General features: G+C 44.7%; 1 protein-coding gene across 1 annotated transcript; it reads right to left on the bottom strand.

Annotated features, from left to right (window-relative positions):
* Positions 1-2968: 2968 nt before the first annotated feature.
* Laptm4a (lysosomal protein transmembrane 4 alpha) lies at positions 2969-21531 on the bottom strand. Its single transcript, XM_059248718.1, has 7 exons — positions 20921-21531; positions 10500-10620; positions 7953-8029; positions 7738-7860; positions 5699-5794; positions 4945-5043; positions 2969-3575 (listed from the first exon to the last, which is right to left on the bottom strand). Exons 1-7 carry the CDS (start codon positions 21257-21259, stop codon positions 3501-3503), a joined length of 930 nt encoding a protein of 309 aa, XP_059104701.1. The 5' UTR covers positions 21260-21531; the 3' UTR covers positions 2969-3500.
* Positions 21532-21621: the final 90 nt, after the last annotated feature.

Raw genomic sequence — 21621 nt, 5'->3', positions numbered from 1 at the left:
CTGGAAAAAAAAAGCTGTGCATTTGAGGTGTACTTATTTTCAGTTAGCATACCCATCAGCCTTGACAGATACCTGTGTCCATGTGTGCACACAGTACCTAAAAACCACTTACATATTTTTGTAGCACTATCTCTATACTCCACATGATGTGCACAAAATCCCCAAAGTCACATAAAATTTGGTTTCTTCCTTAGGGTGAACTAGTGTACACTAATCTGAATTCTTTGTCATAAGCATTGTGGTGGTTTGATAGAAAGTGGCCCCCAAAGGGAGTGGCACTATTAGGGGGTGTGGCTTTGTTGGAGTGGGTGTGGCCTTGTTGAAGGAAGTGTGTCACTATGGAAGTGTGTCATTGTGGGCTTTGAGGTCTCATATATGCCCAAGTCACATCCAGTGTCTCAGATCACTTCCTGTTGCCTGTGAGTTAAGATGTTAGCTCTCAGCTCCTTCTCTAGCACCATGTCTGCCTGCATGCTGCCTTGCTTCCCACCATGATGATAATGAACTAAACCTCTGAACTGTAAGCAAGTCACGGTTAAATATTTTCTTTTAAATGAGTTGCCATGGTCAATGTGTCTCTTAACAGCAATAGAAACCCTAAGACAAGCACACTGACCTGATTACAATATGAAAACATGGGTTGCTACAGTTAACACAATGTTTCTATCAAGCCATCATCAGTAAGTACTAAGAGAAATTTCCGGGGTGGGGGGAAGGTGTGGTGATACTTTATTTGTGCTGAAATGTGATGTTTTATTTATATGTTAATAAAGTTTGCCTGGACATCAGGGGTCATAACGAGCCATAAAACAGAAGTCAGGCTGTAGTGGCACACGCCCTTAATCCAATCACATGGCAAGCAGAGTCTCTGTGTGGTCAAGAACACAGCCAAGTGTGGTGACACGAGCCTTTAATCCCAGTACCAACCAAAGAGACCTGGAGGTCTGTATAGTCAGGCAGTGATGAGGAAGTGACGTGGCTGGGCTTAAAGCCAATGAGAAGGCAGAACAGGAAGGCAATAAAAGCACAAGTTAGACAGGAAGAGGTCTCTTCTCTGGGAAGACGGCTGGTGGTGGTAAGCTAAGGCTAGTCGTGGCTATTCGCTATTTCTCTGATCTCTTCGGCTATTACCCCTGTATTTGGCTCTGTGTTTCTTATTTAATAAGACTGTTTAGAAATTCATCTACAGGAGAGAATGGCTGAGTCATCAAGTGTGTTTTGTAGCATGAGAACCTGAGTTTTATCTCTAGCATTCACGTAAAAAACCAGTCTTGGTGGCACCAACCTATAATCTGTCTGTGCTAGGTAGTGGAGATAGGATCATCCTTGAGGCTTGCTGGCCAGGCAGACTACCACACACCAGTGAGCTGCTTCAGGTTTAGAGACCCTGCCGCAGAATAGGAGAGTGAGGAAGACAGCTGATCTCCATCTCTGGCCTCATGCACATACGGGTGCACACACAAGACACGTCTGTCCTGTGACTCCTAAGAACTATATTTCGAGATCACTGTAGCCCAAGCTGGCTGGCTGAGCAATCACAATGTAGCCCAGGTGGCCCTGACCAGCCCCGACCCCCAGGCTGGAATGAGAGGCATGAGTCACCATGCCCAACTTCACCATGTCTCCAAATTGTCTTCTCAAATTCAGTCCCAGCCGCCTGAACAGTTAAGCATGTTTCAGCTGAAAGAAAGACACATACAATGGTGGTCCAAGAATCTAAGGAACCCAGGTGTAGTTGTATAGGCCAGAAATGCCAGTATTTGGACAGTTCAGGCCAGCCTAGGCTACAAAATAACGAGACTCTTAAAAACAAACAAAAAAAAAAAAATCACTATCAAAGGAGCTGGGGAAAAGTCACTGAAGTGTTGTGCCACAGACACCAAGTCACATTGCAACAGATTATCACACGTGCGCAGTATTGCTGGTGTGGAGCCCACCGTCATACAGAAGTATAGCACACAGTTACGCGTGGTCTAAAACTTAATAAGCAATTGCTATTTCTATATTTACTGTTTTAACAGTGCATTCCTCAATAAAAAGTTGCATTGGCAGTTAGCTATGTCTCTCAACTACCAGTTCAATAACCTTGGCTAAATGAGTTGAAGACCAGCCTGGGCTACAGGAGATCGTATCAAAAATCCCCCATCAAGGCGCAGTTACATGCACTTTTCATCTAGTCGCACTGAGGTACCACACCCACGCAAGCCTGCTGGCTATTAAGACTTTCCCTTTTCTTTCCAACGAAAGCCTGGGCATGTTTTCCAGACATTCTAGGCTTGCTGACTTTCACTCCATTCCTTCCCACCACATAGGCTGCTCACGGTCATCATGCCTTTCCTTCTTTCCCATCTTTCTCCTCTGGGCAGCTGCAAGATTTATAGCTTGCTCGCCCTGTTTTCTCTCAAACTCTAACTGTTCTATTTCTGGATTCCAAAGCTACCTGAAAGGAACCTCACACTGCAATCCCAGTGCATCAGCTATTGGAGGGCCTGAAATAGAATCCTGGGCTAATCACCCTCAAGTTGATCCTTGGAGACCAAAATGCGGGGAGGGAGGGGGACGACACTGAATCACCCAACAAGCCAGGCATGCACAGACACTCTTGAGTGCCTACTGAGAGATTCTAAAGGATTTTAACTGGACATCTTCAAATGTCCCGTCTTTCTCTTTAAAATTCTAGGCTGCTATATAAACTCCTATACAGTACAGTAGAATCCTATACAGTAGAATCCCGCCCTCTCCCTCTGCTTAAAGGGCCCCACCTCACTTCTCTCTGATTCCTCTCTTCATTCCTCCATCATCCTTCTATCCAGGAGCCAGTTCAGGACTTCTCATCATGTAAGAAAACAAATAAAAATTTTAACATGAGGACACTACCCAACACTTCTCCAAACACACCCGTCACTAAGGAAGAGGATGAGTACCCACCACAGCAGAAAAGGTTAGGCACGTTTAAGAACGACAACAGTAAAATTTGAGAGGTTTATTAAAGCATCTTATCACAAAGATGGAAACATACAAATTAGAAGCATGCAACCACCATCTTCCATGGACAAGTCAAAATGCTATTACGTTTCCTGTTTCAGAGAGCTGGAAACTGCAGATCTTACATCCAACTCATCCATTCTAAACACTGTATTCACTCTCCTGAAAATATCCAGGGCATCAAACATCTGAAACACAAACCATTATACAAAGAAAGTGCAAAGTTAAAAAAGAAAATATGGAGACTACCCCTCCCCTCCCTCCCCCTCAGTTAAAGGCTAACAATGGCACTTTGCTCTTGCTTAACCTAGATTGTCTTCCAAGAGTCTCTAAAATGTGATACTTAACAAAAGGTTTTCATAAATGTCCAAAAGCTCCTTAGTGTTTGAAAATAAATGCTCAGACAAGACAGTGCACTTTATATCAAACAAGTCTTGAGAGCCCCGCGTTGCAGCTTTCTGTAAAATGAACAAGACAAGAAGCTGGTATAGGGTTTATTGACAAGGCAGAACGTCCTAGGCAGGCAGGTAAGGAGGCGGCGGCTCTTTCTCAGGCATCTTCACGGCCATTTCATAGGTTGGCAAAACGTACTGAAGAGAGAAAAGAATTCCATCAGGCAACGCCCCTTTACATTCTTTCTAGAATAATCAGCTTTCAGACTGTCCTAAGTAGGAGCCCACAACCCTGAGAAGACTCAACTGTTAGCTCAACAGTTCCTGAGAACACAGACGTCTGAGCAGCCTGAACTCCACACGCAGTGACACACTGACTCAAGATCAGGATCGCTAGAACTGGATGGATGGAATGTGTGATGGCTTGAAAAAGAATGCTCCCCACCCACAGGCTCATGTATTTGAATGCTTCACCACTGGGGAGTGAACTCTTTGACAGGACCAGAAGAATTAGGAGGAACAGCTTTATTGACTGGGAGTCAAAAGCCCATGCCAGGCCTAGTCTGTCTCTCTGTCTCTCTCTTTTTCTCTCAGCTACTTCTCCAGCATCATGCCTGCCTGCCAGCATGCCCCACACCCCCCATGATGATAACACACTAAGCCTCTGAAACTGTAAACGAGCCCCAATTAAATGCTTATTTAAAAAAAAAAAAAAAAAAGAGTTGCCTTGGTCATGGAGTCTCTTCATAGCAACAGGACAGTGACCAAGACAGGACAGAGGAATGAATGAGATGGATGGGATGGAAGGGGAGGGGATAGGAGGGAACGGGAGGGAGGGAGGGAATGGGAAGGAGAGAGGAATGGAGGGATGGAGGGATGGAGGGAGGGTGGGAGGGAGAGATGTATGGCTTGCAGAAATAGAATTCTTCCTCTGGACTAACCTGGAAGATGGACTAACACACTATGGATATTAAAAAAGAACACAAAGGGTTTCCTGGCAGGCGGCCGATAGAGCTCCAGTGCTAACTGTATACTTCAAGGGCTGAGGATCTGGGGGAAGCTGCCAGTGTCCCGAGTTTCATGATAATCACCAAAGGACAATGACCTCTATCCTCCCCTTTGGGATAATAGACAAACCTTTCTAAAGCCCACTCTAGCCGAAGAGCCTCCAAGTGACAGGCTGTCTCTGTATGGGCCATGTGTACCCTATGTGCTAACAACCTGGGGAGACAGAGGAGCGGCAAAGAGGGTTCTGAGAGGTGGGCTCAGCACTCAGACTCCATCACAACCGTCACACACCTACCCCCTCTCCTAGCTTACCTGACCAGAAACAACGCTTGTGAGGACCACTAACAAATCAACCTAACAGTTAAGCTAGGCCAACAGTGCAAAGAGCTCGTGTGCACAAGACTCCCAGTGAGAAATGCTAAATCTTACACATGCATGGGTTCAAGCTATCCATGTCCCAAGCCACAGTTATGGGACATTACAGACACTCAAGCCCCACATTCACTTCTGGAGCTGTCAGTAAGAGTGAGTGACAGTTTGCTGTGTGACAGTAGCTGACCTGTGGAGGCGCTTCAAAGGCAGGGTACACGGCAATCTCCGGCACGTTCCTGTTGTTGATGTACTTGTAGCAGTTCCAAACACAGTTGATTAGGTAAGCCTGAAAAAAAAAACAGCGCTCAGCAGGCGGCTCTGGGGGCAGAGGACCTCCATCCCCTCTGCACTGTCTGTGGAGAAGGAACCCAGGACCAGAGGACCTCCATCCCCTCTGTACTGTCTGTGGAGAAGGAACCCAGGACCAGAGGACCTCCATCCCCTCTGTACTGCCTGTGGAGAAGGAACCCAGGACCAGAGGACCTCCATCCCTTCTGTACTGTCTGTGGAGAAGGAACCCAGGACCAGAGGACCTCCATCCCTTCTGCACTGCCTGTGGAGAAGGAACCCAGGACCAGCAGGCTCACTCCTAACTGGCTTTCACCTAAACATCACAAGTCTCTCACAGAGACTCTAGCTGGAGACTTAAGTCTGTCAGCCAGCACACTGGAGGAAATTCCAGTGTTCCCAATGTTTGGAATTGTAATGGATTTCCAGTACAAACCACGAAGCACTTTTGAAAACATACAAGTGCCAACCACTCAGGGGACCCATCCCTTACCAGGAAGTCCTCTCTACCACTGTGCCAGAAATGACCCCACCACTACAAATCCTACCTCACCTGTGACCCCTAAGGAGACAGACAGACAGGGAAAAGGATTACTGGGCAGTCTCGTCCCCCCCCCCCCCAACCCCTGCCCAGTGACTCACAAGCTCCATACCTTAAAAATGATGAAGACCACAAAGAACACAAGCACAATGAACAGCAGGCAGCTGGAGTCCAGAGCCAGGAGGTCATCTTTGTAGGGGAAATCAGGCTGTTAAACACAAACACACAATGACAACTCCACCATGATCATCTCCGGGAGTGACAGGCTACTGCAAAGTTACACACAGGAACCAACACAGCATGTCTGAGCCCCTTCTCACCAACAGACACACTCATTACTTTAGATGTACCTGTTTAATAGCTAGGTTAACTAACAAACAAGTCTATCCGAGCTAATACTCTCTCTAGTGGCCACTATTTTCCATCTTTCTGGCCTTGGACAAAATGTAACCACCTGTAGGGCACCCCAGCCTTGTCGTGGGTCAGTAAATGAGAAGGAGCAGAGCTTGCTCAAGTTCCCGGGCCATTTAGTCTTCCATGGAGGAAGTAACAACTTTTCTAGGAGTCAAATACTGGTCTCAACTCTGCATTTGATGGGTAAAAAGGAGACACGCCACAGTCTACAGGCCAGGCAAGGAAGGGGACAAGATTTACTGCTGACACACTGGCTGTAACGGGAAGGATCAAGCGCATTCATGACTCTGGACAAGGCAGTGAGTTTGGTGTCGGGAGAAGGGCATTGGAAGGGAAGTAAGGGCGTAACACAGGCCAGCAGAGGAAGTACCCTCTAACTGAAAAGACTAAGCCAACCAAATAGAGGGGAAACAGCAGGGTCTGTAAAAGAGCAGGGGGTTTGCTGTTTGATGTTCTTACCTACACACCTGTCCTTAAGCTTGCAGCGTTCAATGGGAACGCTGACACAAACAGACTTTCACACACACCATGTGACAACACACAGGAGACTGTATACACCTAGAACTTTAGACTCTACTTGGAAGTGGGGGGGGGGGGGCAGCTCCCTGGGATATTTCAGCTAGATGACAGATTAGAGAATGACACTAGGAAGCTCCCAATCCCAGGTGACCAGGCCCACTGCCTGAGCTGGCTACCTCCCTTTCTCTAGCCTCCACAGATGGATCCTTTCCATCTTGGCCATCTCATGCTCATTCCTGCCTCAAGGACTCTCATTTCTCTGAACTCCTTTGCTGATTCTATCTCAATTCCTAATCAAGTCCCTCAGCAGCGTTCAAATCTCACATCCACCCTCAGGTCTACAACCCAAGGGTTACCCACTCAGAGAGCTGCCCATAATTAATTACATGTCACTAAACTAGAAAATCTTCATGAAGTCCCCTGAACCCAGCACCTAAGGAGCCATCAATAAATGTTTTTGGAGTAAAAAGATTTATTTGATGGCATTCAAACTGGACCAGACAGCTAGACATGCGCAGAAAAGACTCCTGAAGACAACACTTGGAAATGCACTAGAGAGGCACCCCACCAGCTTTCCCCAAACTCTTCCACAAAGTCCTCCTTGACCACTTCAGCGTGGAATATCCCCTGCCCCTCTACCCCATTCTATGGCATTAATCTAAGTTTTTTCTTAACTTAGACTGCCAAGAGGGCAGGTCATTTGTTGTCTAATAAAGTGTCTTCTTACATCTTGACTCCTCAATACATGTTGGTTCCCCAAAGAGGAAAGTTCTTTTTACAGCTGCAGCATTCACCAAAGGTGTTTAGCACTGGGTAGGATACAGTGGACACAGAGACACATTAGGACTAGGATACAGTGGACACACAGACACAGTAGGGCTAGGATACAGTGGACACACAGACACATGCTACCATTCTGATAAAAATGAAATACCAATCCCTTAATAAGCACCAAATACAGTCACATATTCTACTGAAACACAGTAGCTCAACTATCTCTTCCACACTAACTCTCTTTACGGGCTTTTAGTACTGGGCTGTCCAAATGGGATGGTACAACAATCATCTATTTCTATCTTACGGTTTTAACATAGAAGTGAGTTTAAGATACTGTAAAAGGCAAAGGCAGTTAAAAATGGTTCCTTCCTAAGGTTGCCTCAGGATTGCAACAAAAGCATTTTACTTGGGTGGAAAAGTTGAAACGGCACACACACTTACTAGCTGGTCCAGATATTCCTTGATTCTTGGCAAGTAAGTGAGAGAGCTGACGGCCACCAGACAACTGAGAACGAAGTCAAACAGCCGGTAGCAGAAGAAGGGAATCAGCCAGCCCACTTGGTACTGCAGCAGAAGAAAAGCCACGTTCAGTACACGCACAGGCCACTGCCCTTGGTAAAGGTCAAATGAGGAAAGGTGGAATACAAATGACTTACAGATATTGCTCCATACACCAGCATTGAACTGATTATAAACATAAGGACGGAGACGGCAAAAAGAACGCAGGCATTATCTAAGAAAACAAGAACAGAAATCTAAGTAAGCAACATGTGCAATGAAAGAAATGAAACTCTGGGTGATAAAATGATGTTTTAAAATGTATACATATAAATGTTTAAAGTAACTATAACTGCTTTCAAAACTGGCTCTCAAAAGATCTAAAAGGCCAAGAAGAGAAGAAACTCTAAGCTTTGGCATTTTAAGAAATCGAGATATTTACACATGTCTTCCTACGTTAAACTGATGCAACAATTCACTGACTTTGTTTAGGATGGAACATGAACCACGTAACACTGTAGAAAAACTGGTCCCTTGTGCCTCTACATGTCAGAGTGCAAAGAGACAATTAAAACCCAACATGGCAAGTTGAAACACAGACAGAAGCAATGAAAACACTATGAAAGAATTCACACAAGTTGGCTTTGTAAGGTGAGGAAAAGTTGTTGTTTGCTTAAAAGACAGATGAGCTACACACAGCAAACTACAGATGTATCTCATGCTTTGATCAGAATAGAACCTGAAATTCAATGTTCTCCATTAATCCCACCCCAGCATCTCAAACCTTTGACCCACGTCCTTCAGTTTGCCTTCTCTCCCCACACAGGTCTATTCCACTCAACTTCTCCTCAGTCTGCATCAATCCCACATTCACTATTTCCTTCAGAACACACCCAAAGAATCCCCGACAATATTAAACCACACTTGACTGGGTGAGTTTCTTCACAACCTGTACTTGATCCCATGACTCTGGACAGATACTAATAAACTAAAGGGAGAGGGGGAACATGGAGAGATGGCTCGGCTTGCTGCTCTTACAGAGGACCCAAGTACAGTTCCCAGCACCCATGTCGGGCTGCTCACAATCGCCCGTAACTCCAGTTCCAGGGAATGGGAAGCCTCTGGCTCCCAAGCACCTGCACTCACATGCACACACATACTCCTATGCACACACGGAACTGAAAGCTTAAAAAGAAACTAAAGGGCAACAAACATGAAGAAAAAACACTAAACATTCACACTACTGGATGTGTGTACATATTATCACTGAGCATTATATACACAGTCGCATTTAACGTTAATGGCTGTATCTATCAGCTCAGAGTACCCCCACTGTTAAGAATTTAAAAGTTCTTCCTACTGAAGGGTTAAACTGCTAAGCAAGACCGACCCTGACTCAAAACACGGAGGGTATTGATAAGACTCTAAAATTTTATTTATTATTTGGAGATGGGGGGCGCATAAAAACAAACTACTTTGGAAAAATATGCTCAAAGGCTAGTTCTTGTCACTCAGAGTCAATATCACAAGGATGTATTTAAAAGAATCAGATCAGAAGACTTCTTGTTTTTTTAAAAAAAATACATTATAAATGCCCATCAGCTGTTTTCCTTCCATTGTGTATTACAGCCACAGACTTGTTAATTATTTAACAACCGCCACAAAAAGGACACAGATGAGAACTAGAGAAAGGACTCAGCAGTTCAAAGGGTCGCTGCTCTTACAGGGCAGCTAGAGTTGGTCCCCAGCATCCACATGGTAACTTACAAACTCCAGTTCACATCACCTTTTTCTGGCCTCTACAGACACTGTACATACATGGTGCACATACATACATGCAGGCAAAACACTCACAAATAAAGCAAAACAATCGTTTCAAAAAGATACAAATCTTCAACCTTGAATCACAGGTGATCACAAATGTAAAGAAGCTCTGAACATCATATTAAAAGCTAATAAAATTTTAAATCCCAGAATTAAGATCTATAGTATTATAAAAACACTTATGATCTGGGAACACTTTTCTGAAATGAAATGTAACAACTAAGCATGTAGAAATTATATCCAAACCCTGGGGCATAATTTTCTGTAAGTATTGAATTTATGATGTAACTTGTAATAATACAAATTCAACCAGAATTGTTTTATACCTGTATTTTTAAGAATAACTGGTAATAAAAAATAACTATCAGGAAATAAATGGGTTTAAAAGGACAATTCTTATGACTGTTCTAGGGCTAGTTTCTTTTTAAAGGTGGTGTTACGTCTCTCTCCACATAAATAAGAGAACTGTACATTGTATTTTATACTCTACTGTAATAGTCCATTTGTTCTAACACAAACTTCTGACCCTGGCTACATGTGGCAGCAAGCCCTCGAAAGTCTCAAGCCAGTTTTATTTCCTATTTCCTCTCTCTCTGGTCTCTACAGTCAAAACATATGTACAACCATACATGTCTCCAAAACCTAGTAGGCTATTACATCTTCTGTCCAGATGCTCCACTGTAATTCTTGCTGACTACCTTGTTCCTGTCTCAACAAGCAGCTTAAATAACCTTTAACTTGTTACTTACTATGCAATTATTTAACCTTCTGAAGTATAACTGAAGCATAATTTCATCAACCTTCCTCTAACATTCACAGATAGACTACAATTGGCTTTATATATAAAAACTGGCAATGATATCCTTTGAAGTAAAACTTACCGGCCATTCTCTCAGATGAGTAGTAATTACCAATGACTTCATACTGAATGTTGACAGCTGGCATGGAGTTTGGATGAGTCACCTCCACAGTCAGCAAAATTGCCATCAACAGGTTGACCACCTGAGAAAGACAAGAGCTGTACATGAACTTCTACTCAGGGAACAGTCTTCAAGGTCTCCAGACACTGTGCTACATTGAATACATTTCACTTATGGTAACAAGGTTATGAGACAGGAGACACTCATAAATCAATTACCGTGGTGAGAACAGTTAAAGGCCACAGCATAGGTAGAGATGCCTAACCCTGTGATGATGCCGGAAAAACTAGAATAAAATGCACACCAAGTAAAATTAGGGCATCATCACAAACGTCATGTCCAGAGACACATATTTCTTCACACACCAACATGTAAATGCCTGCAATTCCCCCGTGCGCTTGGTTCAAGTTGAAAAGATTCCCTAAAGGGATGATGGTGCCCTCTTTCTCCCTGCATTGGTCTTAATTCTACCTTCCGAGTCAATGTGTTCCTCTAATAGCCACAGCGGCCTTCAAATGTGGAGACTAACAGTCAGTCCTCAAACCACTCCTCCACCTCTTTCCAGCATGGTTCAGCTCCCTGCCTCCTTCCCCTCTGTGTGCGCTCCAGCGTAACTGACAAGTCCCCAACCTGGCTCACCAATTCCAAAGGCTTTGTACATTTTTGCAATGTCACACAAGAGTAACCCTATACAACACCTAATTGTTTTTCTATACTTCATTCAATAAGCTCCCTTGCAACAGATTCAGAGGCTGGGGGCATGGCCTTCAATGAACCTGTAACGGAATTTATCTAATTACATTCCACCAAGATTTTCTAGATTTTGAGATCCCACAGACTGATTTTCTCTGGTGTCTTCATTCTGAAATATGATCATCATGAAATAATTAACAGTCTCCATGGAAGAGACACACACACACACACACACACACACACACACACACACACACAGAGAGCTAAGGAATATCTTGGGTCTCTGCCAAACATCTTGCTGAAACCCATCATTTACCATGAGTTTCCCTATCCTATCAGGAATACAAACCCCACTTTAACATTATGCAGCGCTCTGGCTGTGATCCCTGCACTCTCTCAGGACATATGGCCTTAAGTGTCAGAAACAGTCCTGGTGAAGATTCAATATGGAAACCAGTAAGGTATAAAGACAAGACGAACTTCATAACCAAAGGTCACAGACTCTGCCCTCCTCCTCCTCCTCAAGAAGTCCCAACATTTGACACTCCCAAGTTTTCTAGAAACAGTACCTGAAACTACTCTCAACTGTCCACCCTAAATGATGGATAAATGATAATACCCAAGAAAGGTATTTTCTTTATATCAGGCCAAGCTTTCAAACATTTGGCAGAAAAGCAGATCCAGTTTTATCATAAAGTTAGATATGTTATCTTGTGTTGGGAAATCAGTATGAAATCCATTCAGCAAACTCTTACTTGCTGAACATAATTATCACCCGAGTAAAAAAGCTTAGCATGGCACAGAAAAATATTCATGTTAACAGGCAAATGAAGGAAATGAAATACCAAAACTACTTAGGGAGGTTAAATATATATGTGTGTACGTAACTGTATACATGCTGCAGTCCATATGTCCAAAGTATTTTTAACATATGCATGACTTTTTAAAAAAAATTCATCTTTTCTTCTATAAAAACGTCACAGAATTTTCCACTGTCTGCCTGTTCACTTCACTGTGGGTCATACTTTGAATATGTCGGTGATTGATCTAGAGAACCAGTACTTGCAATCCTAAGTGCTTACCACTGAATACCTACTCTGTGCTCATATGCGGATCCTGGCAACTTATATTAAATTCAGCTGATAGTTCTAAGTTCCCTGAGGGATTTTTCAAGAAATTAAAACTAACTGTAACCCTATAGCTTAAAAAGCCTTTAAAATACTCTACTACATACAAAGTCTTCCAAAATATCCATGACCTTCCCCACTGTCTTTAGGAAAGGAAGTTGAAATAGAGGCTTGTAAACCGAGTGACACGGCCAGGAAGAACACAGCACACGTGCCAACAACAGAGGCACAGCACCAATGACGACTCAAGGAGGCGCAGACTTCAAAAGCCTCTGCACACCTCACGTGAGTAAATAAGCAGTGGGAAACAACCGAGTGCCTTTTATTTGGTAGAAAGCAACAAGGGAAGTCCAGGGAAGCACTCAGGCCCAGGGCGGCAGTTCCTCCGTACTTCAGTCACACCCACCCCAGAAGACTCAAGGACTGGGGGGGGGGGGGGGGGCGCAGTATTTTTCTTTAACGATAGACAGCATTTGTACATCTTTATGGAGTACAATGGTATGTTTTAGTGCACTTAGACACCATGTGTTGGTTAAGTCCAGACACATCATGCCATAACCTTCAAACATTTGTTTGCAGCCGGGTGGTGGTGGTACAAGCCTTTAATCCCAGTACTTGGGAGGCAGAGTCAGTGAGTTCAAGGGCAGCCTGGTCTACAGAGTGAGATCCAGGACAGGAGGAACCAAAACTACTCAGAGAAACCCTGTCACGGAAAAACAAAAAAATTTGTTTATGATGAGAACTCTCTCATAACTGATGCAATATTGACAGCTGTCATCCTCCTCCTTGCAAGAGAATACTAATTTTACTCTTACCTTGTTGCTTACCATCCCCTCCCCTTGCCTTTCAGTCTCTAGTAACCACTAGCCTGTAGGTCTATAAACGAAGCTATTCTGTAATCTGCAGGTAAAATCCTGTACCCGCCTTTCTGTAGATGACATGTCAGTTGTACCCATGCTGCTGCGAGTTCTGTGTATTACCGCTAATAGTACCCACTGTGAACACAGACCCCGTCTTCCTTCTCCGTGGTTATCAATGGGCACCTCAGCTGACTCCCTTGTCTACTGTCCACAGCGCTGCAATAGATCTCCTTGATACACTGATTTCCTTTTCTGTGGGTCACCACTGCCATTTCTGGGTTTCAGGGCAACTCTTTTAAACTGAGGGGCCTCCACACTGTTTTTCCAAAAGCGGCTATACTACATCCATATGGTGCAGGTGTTCCTCTTTCTCCAGGTCCTTGCCAACATGCCACTCTGTCTGGTTGACAGGCATTCACTCACTGGGGTGAGATGCTATCTCATAACATTCAGAATTTTTTTCATGTACTTGTTGGTCTTGCTGATCTTTTTACCTCTTTTGAGAATGTCTATTCAATTTATTTCCCCATTTTAAATTTGATTATTTGCTTTTGCTGGTGAGTTCTTGGTATACTTTAGGTATTAATCTCTGGTGAGAAAGTTTCCAAGTATCTTCTGCCATTCTTATAGGTTGCCTGTTCACCATTCTGATTCTTTCGCAGTGAAGATGTCTTTTAGTTTGATGCAATCCTGTATGTGTGTTTGGTTGACTATGCATTTACATTCTTGCCCAAAAATTTCTTGCCCAGACTATCCTGGTTTGCTCTCTCTCTCTCTCTCTCTCTCTCTCTCTCTCTCTCTCTCTCTCTCTCTCTCTGTGTGTGTGTGTGTGTGTGTGTGTGTGTGTTTGTGTTTTCACTTTTGGTCAACCTGGCACAAGGTACAGTCATCTGGAAAGAGGGACTCTCAGTTGAGAAGATGCCTCCTAAGATTTTCCTGCAGGCAAGTTTGAAGTTCACTTTCATTTTCTTGATTAATAATTGATGTGGGAGAGCCCAGCTCACTGGACAGGTGGTCCTGATGGGCATTAGAAAGCAGGCTGAGCAAGCAGGAAGCACAGCTCCTCCTTGGCCTCTCCTCCAGAGCCTCTGCTCCACTTCCTCTAGGTCCCCGCACTGGTTGAGTTCCTGCTCTGACTTGCCCTTTCTGATGGACTTCCTATGTGGAAGTGAAAGCAAACCAAACGCTTTCCTCCCTAAGAAGTTGCTTCACCACTCAGAGCTTCGCCTACGTTCCCTCCTAGTAGGTTTAGTTTCCAAGTTTTATACTCAAGTATTTTGTAATACTCAAGCTGCCTTTACATATGAGAGAGAAGGGTCTGGTTTCCTTCCTCTAGAAGTGCGGATGTGCAGTTTGCCCAGCACTATTCACTGAGGAGAATGTGCTTGTGCAGAGGTATATTTCTGGCACCTCTGTTGAAAATCACTTGGCTGCTGAGAGTGTGGCTATTTTTCGGTTCTCCAGTCTGTCCAATGGTCCTCACATCCATTTTTGTAGCAGGGCTGGCTATGCCAGCTTGATATTGTGACACTGGACAGTGTGACACTTCCAGCCTTGCCTTTTTACTCAAGACTTCTTTGGGACAGTCTTTGGTGGTTCCATTCAACTTTTAGGAACTGTTTTCTAGTACTAATGGCAAGACGAGTACCTTCGTTTACAGATCCCTTCTGTAGTAGGCACCGAACAATACTAATTCTGACTCATGACTACAGGCTGTCTCTGCATCTGTTGTGACTGGTCGAAGTCTTTCATCGGTGCTTTCTTCTCACTGTGCATTCCTTCACCCCCTGGACAAGCAGGGCTGCTGTTCTGTTTTGCTTTCACTGCTATGACAAGCGTGAGTGCCTTCTTAACTTCTCTCTCACATGGTTCACTACTGACATATAAACACACTTCTATTTTTGAGGTTGTCTTACTACTCCACAACTCTTAAGTTTCTTAATTCTGAGCAGGTTTTCAGTCTTCGGGATTCTCCACACATCTGATTGTGTCATCTGTAAATAGAGAGCCTTGACCTCCTCCTTTCCTACCTGTAAGCTCAGCTGTTTCCCTTGGCAAACTGCTCTAGCTAGGACTTTCAACCGTGAAAGTTGAACGGAAGTGTTAAAAGGAGGTGCTGTTCCTTGGTTCCTGGTCTTAGAGAAGAGCTGGTTAGGTATGGTGCTAGCTGTCAGTATTGTACGGTCTTTACTGTGCTGCATATCCACTGTAAGAGTAAATATTTGTCAACTATTCCATTTCTAGATGTCTGGCCTGCATGCCTGTCACTGCACTGTATGTCTGGTCCCTGGGGAAGCAAGCAGAGGGTGTCTGACCCCTGCAACTGGGGTTTGACAGTTGTGAGCCACCACATGGGTGCTGGGAATTGAACTCTTAACCACTGGGTCATCTCTCCAGTCCCACTTTTTCCAGTCGATGAAATTTATCAAATACATAACTGCACCTACTGAAATGGTTATATGGATTCAGGCCTTCATCCTTCACCACATTTATTAATTTACATGAGTTAAGCTATCTTTGAATCTGCAGGATAAATCCCACTTGATCATGAGGATTTACTTTATGTGATATTGAATTCTGTTTACCAGTGTTTTATTAGGAATGTCTGCACTGTTCATCAGAGATACTGGCCTAGAGTATTTTAAGAGTGTTTTATTGTTTGTGTGCTCCATTTTTGTAGACTAATTTGGAAATATAATAGTGGCTCTTTAAATATTTTGTAGAATCCACTGGTGAAATAATCAGATCCTGGACTTTTCTTTGTTGGGAAACTTTTCACTACTGATCCAATTATACTACTTGTTCTGTTCTGGTATTCTCTTTATGGTCCATCTGTGAAAACCCAATTCAAAGTTTCCCAATTTCTTGGCAGACAGTTCTTTGTACTGGTCTCTTAAACACCTCTGTATCATTACCTTTCTCATCTCTGATTCTGGGTTTTTTGTTTTTTGTTTTTTTTCTTCTTCCTAGCCTAGCTAAAGGTTTGAAAACTTCAAAAGCTCACCAGGGAAAGTGACCCATGCCTAGAATCCCAGCACTTGGAAGGCTGAGATGGGAGAAGCATGTGAGTCTAAGGCCACCGTGGGCTACAAAGGGAGCTCTGCAGAAAACCATCTGAACACAACAACTAACACTGAACGTTTTCATCGTGTAGCCTTTTTAATTTTTAGTCTGCTTTTATCTTTTATCTCTTCTCTCCTCCTATTGGCTTTGGGCTGAGCTCTTGTTTCCCTACTTCCTTGAGAAATACCAGTTTTACAACTCTTCTGCTTTGATGTAGGTACTTCTAGGGCTGTGAATTCCCTCCCCGATTTTGCTTTCTCCCTGGGTTTGAAACACTGTTGCTACTTTCACTTGTTTCAAGAAATTGACAATTCATCCTTTTAATCTCCTCTTTGCCCCGTCATTTGGAGACCTACAGTTTCATTTCCTGGTTTTGACAAGACTCCCCCATTCCTCCTTATACCAATTTCTAGTTCTATTGAACTATGATCAAGAAAGTTACTCAATACGATTTCAGTTCTGAAGAATTTGCTCAGACTTGATTTGTAGCCAACATCTATCCCGCAGAATGGGAAACCACATTGAAAGCCATATACAGTTGGATGTGGTGGAGTCTACGCCATTAATCCCAGCACTCAGAAGGCACGAGGCAAATCTCTGAGTTGGGGCCAGCCTGGTCACGGAGCTAGCTCCAGACCAGCCAGGTGACCTGCACCCAGAAAAATAAATAAATAAAGCAAGCAAGCAAGCTAGCAAACCTATCCAGTGACACATGTCTGTAATCCTAGCACTGTGTGTGAGATGGGATACACAGAGCACAGAATCATCCAAAAGTCACAGGCCAGCTAGCCTGGAAAAGGTAGCCTGACAGAAAACTGCAAGAGAAGTAGAAGAGAACTCTTCTGACCTCCACACATTCAGCATGACACATGCATGAGCACACACACACACACACACACACACACACATCGTATGTAGATACATATAGTAAGAGTAAATTGAAAAAGAACTCTGGAGTGAACTAAAAGGCAGAAGAACACTTCAGAGGGAAGAAATAGCACACACTGAAAGCACAAAACAATGCAGGAAAAGACGAACTTTCAGCTAGTTAAGGAGCCAGGACAAATGAGTGAAGGGCCCCTGTGGCGGGAGGACATCTGTCCTCACGTCTACCTAATGCTAGATTACTTAAGGATGAAACATCCATGAGAAAGTCTTCTGTTACACAAGCTTATAACACACTTGTATCACTGAGATTATCTCCCCCAACAGGCTTTTTAATTTCATATTCATGATTCAGAACATATTTAAGTTCATATCTCCTAAGAATTTGTTTAAAATAATCTGGCTTCAAACTCTCTAATAAATGATAAAGAAATGAACTTGAGGAATGTAGAAATTCAAGGCTGAACTCATTCTAAAATTGTGTATTACTCATGCCACACGTACTTCTTTCAACTTAAAAATGTCAAATGCCAACTCTTCAGGCTTGGCACCTCTAGTACTATAAGTGATTCTGGTTTTATGTTCCACAAATCTAATCAATACCAACTATTAGTACTTAAAGGTTTGGGCCAGGTAGTGGTGGCAGACACCCAATCCTAGCACTCAGGAGGCAGAGGCAGGAGGATCTCTGTGAGTTCCAGGCCAGCCTGGTCTACAAAGTGAGTTCCAGGACAGCCATGGCCACACAGAAAAACCATCTCAAAAAACAAACAAAAAAACTTAAGGGTTTGGTTTGGTTTTGGAAAGAGCATCCTATTTAGCCTAGGCTGGCCTGTGGCCAAGGTTGGATTTGAACTCCTGATCCTCCTGATAGCACCACCCAAGTTTGCCACTATGCCTGGCAAATTAATTAATCCTTTGGTATATAGGATTGTGCTAGCCTTAACAGAAAACCCATAGAAGCCAAAGCAAGAAATCAATGATGTCTTTATCAGTCACTGACAGAATGTCCAGGCCCAGCAGGAGGGAGGGCTGTGCCTCCAAGTTTCAAACATCACAGAAAGAATCACGCACACAGGCCTTGTGCCAACCCAGCTCATTAATATTCTTCCTCACAGATGGAGCGGTGCTGTCCCCCTGGAGGCAAGGAGCAGTGCTCATGATAAAGCGGTTAGGAAGGGGACAGGGGCAAGGCAGATGTAGGAAGGAAAGGACATTCCACCTGTGGTCATCCTGTGTCCATTTGACTAGAGCTTATGGCAGCAGAACGCACAATTAGGACAAGACCTCTCTACTTAGAGGCATTACACATCACACTGTTCCCGTCTTTATAGAAAGTATGTCTTCACACTGCTGCAGGACTGAGGCTTGTGTATGTTTTGTAGTCGCCAACAATACTGTAATAGGCAAAACAAATGTCCGTTTCCTCCCCCTAATCTGGTTAGAATCTGCTATCGCTCCTCATCTTCCTCCCTTGTGACTCTAAGTTCCACTTTCCTGGCTGTGCTCCAAAGTTCTCTGTAACACCATCAACATTAAGGGATGATGTCATGGTCAAAGGAAGCAGAACTCGAATCTATCACGCAGCGGGTACTGAGAATAGAGAAGCCACGCAAGGTGGCTGAGAGCCCTTTACACTGAAAATGCCCAGTAAATGTCCTACATGAACTGTAAAACAGATCAAGTGGATTAAACAGTTTACAATATCTAACCTGAAAGTTGACACAAAATAGCATCTTTTTAAAACTGGGGGTATGGGGGGCATTTCACACCCAAGAGCTTCAACTGTGCTACATATTTAAACCTCTCAATCCCTATTTTGTTAAAAAATATATGTCCTTGGGGCTGGCTAGGTAGCTCAGTGGTTAAGAACACTAGTTGTTCTTCCAGAGGACCCGAGTTCAACAACAACACCTACACAGCTAACTACCATCTGTAACTCCAGTCCCAGGAGAATCTCACCCCTTTTCCCTCCACAGACACTGCGCACCAGTGGTAACAGATGAACATACAGGCGAAACACCCACACAGTTAAAAAAAAAAATCCTTACTACAGTTTTACAGTTTTTCACTCACTCTGCATTTTGAGTTCTCTGTTCGTTTTTATAAACCAAACGCACAACATCAAAAACTCCTCCTAGCAAAGAGTGTAGAGAAACGCTGCCAATACATCTGAATGGTGATTTTCCTTCTTCAAAGGGTTTGAAGCCCTTTGTCTGTGAGTGGAGGGATGGAAGAAGAAACAGGAAGATGAAGTTTGCAGGCAAGAATCCCAGGCTCAATCCTATTTTCTCAGCTAAGTTCAAGAGAAGGTCATTTTCTGGGAGAATGTTAGGTAAGACTTGATGATCGGGAAGATATGAATTAATCATTTAGGAGAATGGAAGATGGCAAAGGACAAAAGAAATTAAAAATCCATACTCTTAGCCAAAGGAAAACAAAGAGGATATACAATCCAGCTGACTGTTATTAACTAGGCCTGGTCCGGGGCTACAGCTCAGTTAACAAAAACAATAGGCACTTTCTTAAAGAAAATGTGATATACTTAATTCTACAGGGGCAGTAAGTTCTGAGTACAAAAGTACAGGAAACATGAAAATAACCTCAGCGCAAGCATATAAACCTAACACATGATGCTCTTTTCTAATCTACATTAAGATACAAGACTGAAAAAACAATTATGTGGAGGTCTGATATTGTCCCCTGGGGTGGGCTGTAAAACCGTCTGCCTGAAGATTTTCATGTGGTGTTCCGCCAAACAGTTACTAATGACTTCAAGATACTGGGCGGGGAAGAGTACAGCAGGAAAAGGAGGAGGAGAGGTCGGAAGTAAACCTCTCCCTCCTTGGCTCCTCATATATAATCATCAGAAACTGCACAGTGTCTCTAACGTTACTCCCCACCCCCACCCCACAACGAAATCTGAAAGTCATCCAAGCGGCCAAATCGACAAGTTTCTCAAAGCTTCAGCAAAGTTTAATAGCTTAAAACTACCTGAAAAGAATCACGTTTTTTTGGAAATCGCAAGCAAACTGAGTTCAATAAAATGATACTGAGAACTGTAGTTAGACAAAAGAAAAAAAAAATCACAAAAGAGTTTCTACCGAACCAGGAATCAACAGGACCGTCCACCTGCTGTGACAGAAATTACACAGATCCTGGAGCCCCCCCCCCCAAAAAAAATGTCAGCAGGGGAATAGTAGGCTCTCAATAAACAACTCTTCCAAACCGAGGCGGGCTTGAGATGAAAAGCACCTGATTGGGGGGGGGGGGGGGACTGACCCAGTGTAAATCCTGGCTAGCGTCTAGACTCAAAACATACGCCTGTCTGGCTACATCACCAAACGCCTTTAACAAAAACTCCAGGAGGCACAGGGGGGGAGGAAAAAATGGCTTACAACTGGCTTTCTCTTCCCATTCGGACAAAACGACGTCCGAACTGGCTGCATACCAGGGACGACAATAATGGTTTCGTTGGGGGGAGGGTGGGGGTGGAGACCCGCGTCCTTCCCGAACCCCAAACACCGATCCTGTTCCTGCCCCTCTCCCAAATCCCGGCGAGCCCCATCACTCCAAGACCCCGGCCTCAGTCCACAGTTAAAAAAAAAAAAACAAACACACCCCGAAAAGTAGCGCGCCCCCTCCCCCGCCCCAGCACCAACTTCCACGTCCCCGCCCGCCCCCCATCCCGAGGCCCGCTTGCCGCGCCTGCGCAGTGGCCGGGTGGCACGGCCCTACCCGCCAGCCCCCTTACCATGTACCAGGTCCCCAGGATGATGGTCCCGGTGCGGACATGGCAACAGCCGCAGCACCGGGTGCTGTAGAACCGGTCGCCGCGGCTCCGCTTGAAAGTCATGGACACCATCGGGAACCTCGCGGGCCTCGTTCTCGCCCAGGCCCCTGACAAAAGCTTTCGGCCGCCCAGCGGTTGAACCCAGACGACTCGGCGTTCCTGTCCAAAGCCAAACGACGCGTCTTCTGGCCCGCCCTCGGCCCGGGTCCCTGCCAACTCCTGTGCGCCTGCGCCCTGAGGACCGGGCGCCGCTCTCGCGCGACCTGGGCTCGGCGGCTCTCGCTCCGCCTTCTGCCACATAGAGACCAATGAGGAGCGGCCGGCTGGAGTCCCCGCCTTCTGATTGGAGAAAAGACGCGGAGATTGAAACCGCTCACGCCCAATCAGAAGTTCAACTCTCTCCGGCGCTGTTGGGACGGCGCGAACGGGGCTCGCCTCGCGGTCTGGGGCTGTATGGATTGCGGGGACCTCGGTGGTTCACCATCAACCAGACCTGGTGGGGTGGCCGACAGCGGGCACGGAGATCTCTGGCGCTGTCCCTTGTGTGCCACGTTGTCTTTGTCACGGGACCGCGGTGCTCACGCGACGTGTTCGCTCAGCTCCATTGTTGGGCCGGCTGGGTGGGGGGGCGTGCCTGGGGGGAAGGGGCGGTGCCAGTGGGG

Source organism: Peromyscus eremicus, chromosome 22, assembly GCF_949786415.1.
Source record: "Peromyscus eremicus chromosome 22, PerEre_H2_v1, whole genome shotgun sequence".
Lineage (NCBI taxonomy): Eukaryota > Metazoa > Chordata > Mammalia > Rodentia > Cricetidae > Peromyscus > Peromyscus eremicus.
Note: the sequence above shows the minus strand (reverse complement) of the source record. Positions and strands in the feature narration are given on the sequence as shown.